Below are 11,929 nucleotides of genomic sequence, written 5' to 3'. Positions count from 1 at the left end.
TGTGGTATGCGGTGGCCAAGCTGTGTAGCGATTAAGTTGCCAAGTAAAATATACAAAATATGAAATAAACAAATAACCCAAATGGGAGACATACAGGAGGAACTGCAGGAGAGAATGGTTCTCCGATAACCGGCTGGCGGGTGATATCCTCGCTGTGCAGAACAGGAACGTAGTATCTCTCTCTCAGCATGTGGCTTATCTCGGAAATGAGCGCAGTATTGTTGCTTTCGGCGCGCTGACATATTATCTGAAAATATTTATTTAATATTTTAGTGAATTGCTAAGAAATAATTAACACTACATTTTTTCAGTTCACAAAGGATAAAATAAATTACACTAGGACCTGTTTTCACACAGTTTTGAAATAACACAATGCAAAAATTAAGGAAAAAATAAATAAAATAAACATTAATTTGAAAATGCGTAAAAGTAATAAAACACTGCAATTTCTTTTTTAAATTCCCTGCATCGCCCATACCTACTACATAGGAGTATAATATATGCTAGTGATAGTATTTTGTTATCATGTTATACTATTAATAAAATGAATATACAACATAAAGTAAATAATTTCATCCCGAATTGATTTTTATACAAGAATACCTATCCTATTTATATACTAAAACAATTAGTAATGAGAAAATGTTTAAAATTGCTATTAAAAAATGGATAGTGGAGGTAGGTAGAAGTAAAATGGATTGCATCATTCGGCCAAACCAATTTTAAAATACCTGCTCCACAAATGTAATTTCCTCTTTGTCCATGTCATTATTGAGCTAGTCTGGGCCCCACATAGTGAATCGAAGCGGATGGTCTTTTGCTTTAAACTCCTGAGTCATCTGGACCTTGTAGGCGAATAATCCGAGGTCTTTGTGCAGTATTCTCCTCAGGCTGGTGCGACTAATGGCCAGTTGAGGTCGATGGATTCTGTCTCGGCGTGCGCAATGTCCGAGCTCGGGACCACTTCTGTTATCCGATAGCAAGCCTGTCTCCCGAACTTCCTTCACCAATTTCACTACAGCGGTTCCGCTTGGCGCTTTTTCACAATCCATATTTATTTTTTAAATCGCATGGTTTCGGCTACACAACACTGACGTTGAAAATAAGTTTTTAATATTTCGAAACGCTCCTCAAGTGAAAACATGTTTATTTCGTGCAGCGGAATATCAGACTGACGAGTTGTCCAAATTTCAAGAAAATCGGTCACTCCAGTGTTGCCGTACCCTATAATTTAAAAGCAAACCACTAGATGGCCCACCCTGTACAAAAATTAATGGTTTGTAATATTCTACTCCTGGTTTTATTTTATTTTATTATTTTATTTTTTTTATTCCAGTAAAATGGCTACATAGTGCAGAGCCAATTCTACCATATAAACATAAACATAAATATAAACATAAAACAAAATTTTATATTTGCAGCACTTATGGTGGTCTTAGCATATCCCATTATTTGAATTGTGGATTTGGGATAAGCTTTCAACTTTAAAAGTGCAACATCTTACGACTAGTGTAATGTTGGTTACCAACTTGTGCCAGAAACACAACGATATAATGCAAAATAAAACAAAATATTACTATTCATACGTTTTTAGGCAGATCTCCAAACTTGTTCTTCACATTAAGGCTGCACTGCGGAAAGGACACTAGTAAGTCTACTATTTCCTTAGCACCGTATTTGACAGCAAAATGGAGTGGCGTCTCATTCATTGCTTTATCTGGCATGTTCAAGTATAGATCTAACAACACACCAGCTCTCGTCTGAAAGAAAAAAATTATCCATGTAAATGCTAAAACTTCCATATTCCTTCTCAAGAATATTCTTCATCTTTGTTGTAGTATCGGTTTATTTATTTACTTAAAGACCCGTTTATTACACATTTTTTGAGACATAAGTCCCAACTCCGTGGGACTAAAAGTCCTGTGTTGAGTTGGGACTATAAAACTCAAATAAACTGTTACAAACTCGGCGTAACCCGGTCGAAAAAGACAGACCGAAAGGGTGAATTAAAAGGGTAGACAGGGGGTGAAAAATTCGATGAATAGGTATTTGAACATTGTTTTACTGTCACTCTCTCACAAATACCTCAAAAAATTTACAAAATTGATGTTTTGCTGTCCCATTTTCCACACCCCAAAACTGAGTTGATTTGGTTGGTTTTTTTAAGAAAGAGTATTAGAATTATCGGGTTGTGGTCTCGTGACTAGTGTCTCGGACTCACTGACGAAAGGTCCGTGGTTCGAATCCCACTCTACCCTAACTTGATTCCATTTTCTAATAGTGAGTTATCTACAACTCGTTGAAAACGGCCCTCAAAATTAAATATTTAGGTAAATCATAAGAACGCAAATATTTATTTAAAAAAAAAAAGAATTAAATTTTCTTTGTCGGTATTTTTTGCTTTTTTCAAAAACAGTTATCACATTCGTTTACCGTACTTCTGAAGACGGCAGATAAAACTGGGCGTTTTTAAGGGTTTATGTATGGTCCCATCTTTCGTAAGAAATAATTTATCAAAAAAATGAAACGATAAGGACACGCTAATGGTAAATATCTATTGTATCTTAAAAAAACACTGCTCTAGTGCCATAATCCAGGGAGGAAATACAGGAATACGTCTGTATGAAGAAAAGTCAAACCACCTTTCTTCTGAAGAATTAAAAAATTAAAAATAATTTAAACATAACTTACCTTCGAGCTCTCTATATTCTCATCACCATACAGTAATTGTATGAAATGAGGATCACTAATTGTGGAGAGAAGACAGTCGCACATGAGGGCATTAGAGGACCTCACTGCTATGTGGAGGGAATTGTATCTAGAGCCTTCCTGTGGGAACAAAATACACAACAAATAAAATATTAATTACATCTGCAAAATATGTACTGTGACCCGGGACAGAAATATTTAATTATTTTACTGTTTGGTCAGGTCCTGACTAGCTTGGAATTTCCTGTGTTAAAGCAGGACTTTTTCATTAGATGTGTTTTTATTGAATGATGCTAAAACTAATAATAATAATAAAATTTTAATCATAAATACAAAGTTTGTATATTCACTGTTTTACGCACCCAAAAGCCGTACAAATGTAAGCCAGAATTGCTTGACTTATTTATTTCTTTACGGACATTGTCCATTTATACAATTTACAGGGATAAATATTACAATATAAGAACAGTTGAAAACATAAAAAAAATAAGAAAAGAAGCATTGACAAATATACGGAACATCGAGACAAGATCTGGACTATTTCTATCTGGATTATTTAGTGCTCGTTTAAATTGTTGTAAACTTAAACCAAAAAAGTCCAGATCTTGTCTCGATTTAAGAATTTGACAAAGGCGGGTCATTGGAGAATTGGGGCCATAGTTTGTTCTAGGCTGATCGATGAATAGCACTTCATTGTATGAGATTGCTTCGGGAATAAATGCATAACATCGCTGCTGTTTTCATTATTATCCATATACGTATATCGTATATGTGTATGTCATCACTGTCATTCGTATTATTATATAACTTTTGATTCCATTTTCGACATGTATTATAAATTTTTATTATTTTTATTTTTCTATTATTATTTTGTATATTTTGTATACTGTTTTGATTATTTTGCATATTGTTTTGATTACCTGTATATTGTTTTAATATGTAAATAAATATTTTTGATTTATATATCGAAGAGTCCTGACTTAACACGGAATTTTCTAACAAGTCGGGATATAAAAAACATATAATTGTGTCTATGTAAAATTGTGTATTTTGTGCATTAAATAAATAAATAAAAATTGTTTCTCAATCTACGAGTCGGAGTATGGAATTTTACCTGCCCCAGTAATGATAATATGGATAATTGTCATAATTGGACATAATTGTCTGTACGCAATCGGCAGTTAAGCATATTTTCATTGGCTTTCGCCATTCTCCCTATGTTTGAACATCTATTTATCTACAAAAATTTGGACAAACTCAAGATGTTGTTCGATTCCCGGTAAGAACACAGAAATTATTTTTTTCTCGTGCCTGGGTAATTTACCACTGTAATTGGGCCTCCGGGCCTGTAGTGGTGCAAAAAAAAAAATCAAATAGCATTTTTTTTATATCACTAAAATAAACCAGATCTTGTCTCAGAGTAGTTATTACTATTTTTTTTGTGGTAGCTTTAATTTTCTTTAGTTTTAGTTTAGTTTTTATTGTACATGTGTACAATTTTTTTATGTATTTATCGTAACGGACAGATCAGTCCGTAAATAAATAATATAGCTCTATACAGAACTCACCCGAAGTATTGAGGGAGTGTCTCCACTGCTGACCAGGTATCGTGGGTTGCCCCACACCGTACTCCGTACTTCCTCCACGTCCCCAGATTCTATCAGCTTCCGGAATTGGATCATATCTTGACACTTTGGCCCTTTGAACTGCGATGGCTTCTCGCCTCCAGCGAGCTGGGAAACGGGCTGCATGGCTGGAAAAATTTCAATCATTAATAGAATTCAAAATATGTACAGGTTTTTCACTTAAATTAAATCTTTTTCAAATAAATATAACCAAATTACAACTGATTTACATAAAAAATTGCTATTTCTTTACGGAAATCAAATGCAGGTAAAAAACACATCAACAATGTTTTTAGTATTTATTTATTTAATTATACATTCAACCATATTTACATATTTTTTATTAGAAACTTTGCACAGCTTACAAGAGTACATAGCTAGGCAATTATGTCTAAAAGTTTGTAGATAAGGGATTTCACTCCCAAGTTAAGGAAGTTATCAAGATTCAAATTTGTTGCAACAGAGAGGGAAAACATGTTTTTAAAAGGTTATATGGAAGTTTAGGTATTTACAGGGCCTATGACCTGTCACTGTGTGACATTATCTTGATAAATATCTACTGAGTGAAATCCAGCCATGTATACAAACGTATGAACATACTCAAAATATTGTTGATTAAAGTAAATGGTATAAAAAGAAGTACAAAATTTTTTCAGTCATTGCCACATCACTTGCATTTTAATTTATGTAATTATAGATTATATAGTCATTATTTATTATTTATGAGCTCTTGTGTGGCTATGATATCACATAAGTCTACACAGAATACAAGACTTATATCTATAACTTAAAACCTTACATCTGTAACTTAAAACCACGGGAGTCACATTGAATGAAATGTTCAGGAAACAAGATTTAGGGATTTTTCCATTTCCAAAAGATCATAACTTTTGAACCAAATGGGAATTTCATAAGCAACTTTTAATGTAAGAAAATGATTATTTTGATAATAATAGTGGATAAATATTAAAACAGTATATCTGGGACTATTGATGTCTTTTGCATTGAAACAAAGTAAACTTAAGATTTTTATTTCAACTTGAAAATGCATTTTTATGATGAAAGCGGCCATCGGTGTTTTATTCACATGTAAAATGGCTTATTGCGATAATTTCTGAATTTTAGCTTCAAAACAGCAAAAAAGTGGACTCCCGTGCTTTATCTTCTAAGATACACATAAACAGGGTGTTCTTTAAACCCTGTCACATCCGAAACCAGTATGACCAAGAAGACATATTGACACATTAAAATAAATTTTTAGAACTAATAAAATTTACAAAAATAAAATATTAAAAAAAACAAATGGTTGCTTACTTCTGCAGGGGAGAAGCGAGGGGGGCACGGCCGAGCAGTTAACGGTGTATCAGACTCTTCCCTCCCCTCTCCTCGCTTCTCCCTTGCAGAAGTAAGCAACCATTTGTTTTTTTTAATATTTTATTTTTGTAAATTTTATTAGTTCTAAAAAATTATTTTAATGTGCCAATATGTCTTCTTGGTCATACTGATCATCGTGGTTTCGGATGTGACAGGGTTTAAAGAACACCCTGTATATATCTTTTTTTTTAGTACAACAAACTCAGAGTAATACTTGACTAGAGAAGCCCTTTAGCTCTATTGCATAGAACAAAAGAATTCCAAATTTTTGGTTTGGTTTTTAGACAAACAACAAACGTGTAGCAGACAGTTTTAGTTTGCGCTTGCAATTCTTAAACCGAGTCCCTACAGCCAGTTGTATTGCTGTAATCTGTGGCTAACTTCGTGGTTAATAATTATATAATGGTTTTTCTTCGTATGGGCGACTATATTAGCCAGTGGGTGTTATTACTCTAAGATTACAAAGAAATACAAATGTTTATATAAATTTAACTGATACATTTATATTAATGTTTCCCATTATGTAAAAGAAAAAAAATATTTTGTACATAAAGGGATGTGACGCCTTACAAAAATGTGTTTTTTTTTCGATTAATAAATATTTTCAATGTAAAATATAAATTACAAAAAAATATACAGTATCTCTCTTATTTTTTTTAAATAATGAAGCCGTATTTTGCTCTAACGGGCCTAAGTTAGATAATTATTTTTATAAATTGTGGAAAATAGATTATTAAACAGCATATTATGTGTGTATTATTTTTTTGTTTTTAAATATCTGTGTTTAAAAATATCTCGTCATTTGCTTAACATAACACAATATTACGGCACCGTTTCCATAGGGATTTTTAGCACAGTCTTTTAATAGTTAAAATCAATCATTTTTTCAAGATAAATTTTACAGATTTAAATGAATTTCATTTAGAAAGCATAGCTTAACTACCGTCATTGTTGGCATCGACCAGGAGACTGTCACCGATACTTTGGTTAGTTTTGTCCGAGGAAGGTTCCGCCCCCCTCAGGGCGAAGACAACAGCTTCCCTTCTATTCCGAAGGGCCTTAAATCGAGCTTCCTTGTATTTCTTAGCAACTTTAAGGGCAGCCACTCTATCAGTGTACACGTGCAGCTCATTTGCTTCTGAAAAAAATAAATTGTTAGTGAACATAATTATCATGTTATATTGGTACAGCAGACGGAAAACAATTTTGAGAAAGGAATATGGAAGTCTACGCATTTACAGGGCTTATGACTTGTCTTTGGCTGGTTTAAGTCTTCACTTTATACACTTTGTTACATTCATTATTCTGACAATGTGTTTTTTCAACATTCTGACATTCTAATAATTGTGCTACAATAAAATTGTGTATTACATTAAAAAGCAATGTTTAATTAATTTTATTTTAAATCTTGAAATAGTACACACGTGAACATTCTTATGTGTGCTCTAAAAATGACATGATAAACGCTATGATACATTCTCACCTATCCTATTTATGCTGTATTTGGGGTTTCGCTAACAAAAACCAGATCTCTGAGATTCAAGTTCTTCAAAACCGAGCTCTGAGAAGCATTCTTGGTTTGAAATGGGATTCCCATGTCAAGGATATTTATCGTAACACAAAAATACTTCCTTTCAAGGTAATGGCACTGTATGACATCACTAACACTATTTCAAACATCATAAACTTTTCTGCTCACACAAATTTAAAACTTACATTTAATCATGAAATTCACAACTATAATACACGACATGCAAAAAATCTTCACATTTCTAAATTTTGTTCCACGAAGTTCGGCAAAAGGTCTCTGGAATACATTGGTCGTATACAATTTAATAAACTGCCTGATGACCTTAAAAATGAAATGTCGAGTGGTAAATCTCAAAGACCAGAAATGAAGACCTATTTCTTGAATCTTTTTGAAAGTGATAGTTTTTAGCTCAGTTTCTGTGAATAGTCTATATATTGTGTTTTAGGTTTAAATGTTTTTCTTTTCTTTTTTTAATATTAAGTTCACAGAATGTTTAAATGTTTTTATTTTCTTTTTTAATATTTATTTCACAGAATGTTTAAATGTTTTTCTTTTCTTTTTTAATATTAAGTTCACAGATTGTTTGAATGTTTTTATTTTCTTCTTTAATATTAAGTTCACAGATTGTTTAAATGTTTTCTTTCCTTTTTTAATATTAAGTTCATAGATTGTTAAAATTTGTTTAAATTTTTATTGTTTAAATGTATACTATGTATTGTTACAAGAAATGTACTATTTTTTTTTATGTACCGTCCCAAATGAGTTTTCTCGTACAACTCCTGGGAATATAATATCATGATATTCATGTCTTATATGTTTTATTAATAAATAAAAAAAATATATACTATTTATAAATTATTCCAACACATAGATGTCACGATAAGTTTGAATTCAGATTTTTTTTTCTTCATAAATGTTTTTCCCATTTTGTGATAAATTTTTTTCACCGCCTTGCATAAAATTTAATTTTGTGAGTTCGCCTTCTTTCCAAATGGGAGTCTGATCTTTACTTTTTCTCTGGTATTGTCTGATTGTGTCCAAATTGACTTTCTTTAACATTCATCTTATGTATATGTTCTCCATCTCTTTTGTAATATTCATTTATTTATTACACCTAAGCGGATGCGGCGAATAACTTGAAAATTTAAGAAGAATATTTATTTTATTTAAAAAAAAATTATAAGTATGAAAATAAATGTGCAAATATTACTGAAATTCTCATAGATAACTTTTGGGCGCTTGCGATTACCTAGTTCAAACAATATTTTCCCGAAATCAAACAATATTTTTCCTATTTTAAACGAGTGAAAAGGGGCTTAAAAAACAATATGAATAGATTTAGTTGCTTGAAAATTAATTTGGAATTTCAAAAAAAATTGATTGTCTATTTATTGTTCCTTAATTTTATTGAATAATAGAACATGACAACCAAATACTTTTAAAATCCTAACAAAGATTATTCACTATCAGACAATAGACATGCCCGTTTACGCACATTTGGTAAAACATCACATTCATCGCTCAAGATGTCCAAAGCCTGAGCGTAGCGTTTGACGTGACTAGGGTTCGATTCCCGACATAGGTGACTTAAAAATATTTATTTAAAAAGATGCTTTCACATTGGAATATTGCATAGTCCCTGGACTGGCACCGGAAGCGTGAGACTGATCATCTTACCTTCATGTAACAAAAAAATATTAAGATATGATGCGATTGGTGTGCCAATGTAGTACCCTATGAAACAGTAGGTGCTGAAAGGGAATGATTATGATGAGTAATATTTTCATTCAAATAAAAAAAACGAATAGTATAATATTCCTAATATATTACAATAGAGATGAAGAACCTTTTTTGGAAGTCTAGGCATTTACAGGGTTTATGACCTGCCATTGGCTGGTTTAAGTGGCCACTTTCAGACAAACATTCACCATTCAGACAATGTTTGAACATCTATGTTCCTTCAATTCCTCCACCTGTTGATCTTTGTAAAGTTAAAGAGCTGAAACCTTTATTGATGCGGGTGACATCCTGACCGAATTATTTCACCTACATACTAGGCAATGCCTGAAAATATTTTTCAATTTTTATACTTCTTTTTGAACTAGCTGGTTTTATCATAAATACTTTAAATCCATCGATTTTTTGTAGACAAGAACTGGATTCAATCCCTTTAAGAGTTATTGATATTAAAGTGGCCACTCCAACCAGCCACAGACAGGTCATAAGCCTTTTAAATGCCTAGACTTCTATATTACCTATTACAAAATGTTCTTCATCTCTGTTGTAATAAATAAATATTAATAACTACCAAGAGGGTTGAATCCACTTCTTGTCTATAAAAATTTGGATGGACTCAACATATTTATTTATTCATATTTTTTGTCTTACAAACTATAATTAATAATAAAAATAATGTGACCTCACTGGGGTTACCCGTGCCGGGGATACTTAACAATATATTGTTAAATATAATAGTATATTACTACTAAGCATTGTTAAATAAACATACAATTTTATTTTATTCATTTTTTGCACCATTTAATAAGAGATTTTGGTATATTTTTAAAATATTTTTTTTGTACAACGAAAATTTGCTATAAATTGAAACATATTCTCTGTACCGTCCAGGGCGGTGTACTACGCACCATTTGGTGCAGATAAAAGAAGATTATGATATTTATTCATTTAAATATAAATAATAATAGATAACATTGTTGTGATTATTAGCACATTATAAACAAAATCCGGATTTTTTGATAAGAAAATTTTGTCAAGGATCATATTGATAATGAGTCAATATATTGTAAACACATTAACTGTATGAATGCGTTTGTTTATAACCTATAAAATATGCAGACTAAATCATTTTGTGTTTATCGAGTTAATTTATATATTTAAAAAAAATATATTTGAACGCCTGTAGTTGGTAGCCTTATCGTCGCTTCAGTTCGTTTTTGTTCAACAAACCAACACACAAATCTGCAAAAAAGAGCTGTAAAGCTTTTTTTTTTACTAAATAGGCATAAATAATGACCACAACTCAAGACAAAATTTATTAAAAAAGCCCTTAAAACATTTTTTTTTTCATTTGAATTTTATAAAATAAAGACTTTCTCAGAACTCCCGTACACTTAACTCAATTTTGTTAAAAATGGTCTGTTGGACAAAAACGAACTAAAGCAACGTTATGCGTCATGTACTACAAGACTATGGTTCTGTGAAAAAATTTACTATTTATACTCTTTGCAATGGGAAGAGTGATCATCAATTCTGGTTAATTACTTTAATGCGTTGAATAACCATCGTTGCAAAGTCCAAGAACAATGGGTTGCGGTCCCGTGGTATTGTGGACTCACGGACCAAAGGTCCCAGATTAAAATCCCACTCTACTACAACTCGATTTCCATTTTTCCAGCACAAGTTACTTACGACTTTAAGAACTCAAGTATTTTTCTTTATTTTTTTGAAAATGGCGTTTGGTAACTACTTTCAATAACAATGTGATATTCCATCTTTCCTGCATTCCGCTTCGAGATCATGGCGTTGCAAGCTGGAAAACCAACATTGAAATGACCGATGTTTGATGCTCTGTAAGGAGATATTATCGCATGGGCAAAAGTCATAATTCCTTATTTTAAACCTATGTAGGTAACTCCTCATATCTCCATGTCAGGTAAAGATTTGTATGATCTCGGGGTTGGTGATGACGACGGGAGTTAGCTGCATCTGCCAGCGTTGGGAAAAACATTTTAGTGATGTTGCTTGTAGGAGAAGCGCAGTAATGATCCTCCCAATGTTCCTGCATTTTTTCTTTTATACAGAAAAAATCACTAACAGAGATGGAGTTTTGATATTATGATATATATGTAATTCCAGGCGTTTACAAAGCTTGTTAGTATATCCGCGTTACAAAGTTATCACTTTACAGACTGTACCATTCACAATTCTCATTATGGAGCATCCATATTATATACCTTGAATTTCAAACTAAAATGTCCTCATAAAACTAGAACTCCATGTTCTCTTCTCAAAACATATCCTGTATTTGTTCAGATAAATCCCTTAAAAATATAAAACTTTACTACACAAATTTTGACACAATAATATTGTAAAAAAATCTATTAATAAGATTATTATTACCTTCTCCAATTCTATTCTCGCAGGGGATGTAGACTCCATAGTATACTTGTGAAGGATCTTCACTTTGAGGGGATTTTAGAGCTGGATTAGGCCCGAGTGGACTGAATGAGAGCAAACCAGCCTTTGGACTGAATGATAGCAAACGCGTAAAAAATCCCACGGGCTTCTGTGTGGGAGAAACTGATAGACTGTTGTCTTCACTACCCTCCGGGGCAAGCTGCTCATCCCCGGCACTACCCGACATAATACAGAAATATTTACAAAAACACGAGCAATGATAAACAAACGCTTTGTTCGAAATATGTAAACACAGGGACGCAAAAGCTAAACGTCAGAGACGAATCGTCATGCAATCGCGTGCGTTTTAATTTAAAACAAAACAAACGTTACGAAAATATTATGGCAGACGTTCACAAATTGGCACAAACCGTCTGCGCCCTGCCTTTGCCTCGAAACTAGAAATAAAACAGTTTGTCAGTTTTATTTTAAACGACACATCGCAGAAAGTCCGTTTAGTTCCATAACAATTACACTATGTAAAAAAGAATTT

General features: G+C 32.4%; 1 protein-coding gene across 1 annotated transcript; it reads right to left on the bottom strand.

The window, feature by feature from the left end:
* Window positions 1-20: 20 nt before the first annotated feature.
* On the bottom strand, window positions 21-11,917 carry LOC148282361 (ankyrin repeat and LEM domain-containing protein 2-like). The gene is made up of 6 exons (XM_088225219.1): window positions 11,380-11,917; window positions 6,652-6,846; window positions 4,278-4,462; window positions 2,692-2,829; window positions 1,587-1,760; window positions 21-247 (listed from the first exon to the last, which is right to left on the bottom strand). The coding sequence occupies exons 1-6, from the start codon at window positions 11,621-11,623 to the stop codon at window positions 32-34; spliced, it is 1,152 nt and encodes a 383-aa protein (XP_088081345.1). The 5' UTR covers window positions 11,624-11,917; the 3' UTR covers window positions 21-31.
* Window positions 11,918-11,929: the final 12 nt, after the last annotated feature.

This window comes from Micrasema longulum, unplaced genomic scaffold (genome assembly GCF_059751315.1).
Source record: "Micrasema longulum isolate JH-2025_06_02 unplaced genomic scaffold, ASM5975131v1 h1tg000335l, whole genome shotgun sequence".
Lineage (NCBI taxonomy): Eukaryota > Metazoa > Arthropoda > Insecta > Trichoptera > Brachycentridae > Micrasema > Micrasema longulum.
Note: the sequence above shows the minus strand (reverse complement) of the source record. Positions and strands in the feature narration are given on the sequence as shown.

What these genes read in the sequence shown, in the direction of transcription:
- LOC148282361 (XM_088225219.1), bottom strand. Translation starts at nt 11,623, where the DNA reads ATGTCGGGTAGTGCCGGGGATGAGCAGCTTGCCCCGGAGGGTAGTGAA. An exon ending in CGAGAATAGAATTGGAGAAG is followed by an intron (nt 6,847 to 11,379) that starts GTAATAATAATC and finishes TATTTTTTTCAG; the next exon opens with AAGCAAATGAGCTGCACGTG. An exon ending in ACACTCCCTCAATACTTCGG is followed by an intron (nt 2,830 to 4,277) that starts GTGAGTTCTGTA and finishes TTGTTCCCACAG; the next exon opens with GAAGGCTCTAGATACAATTC.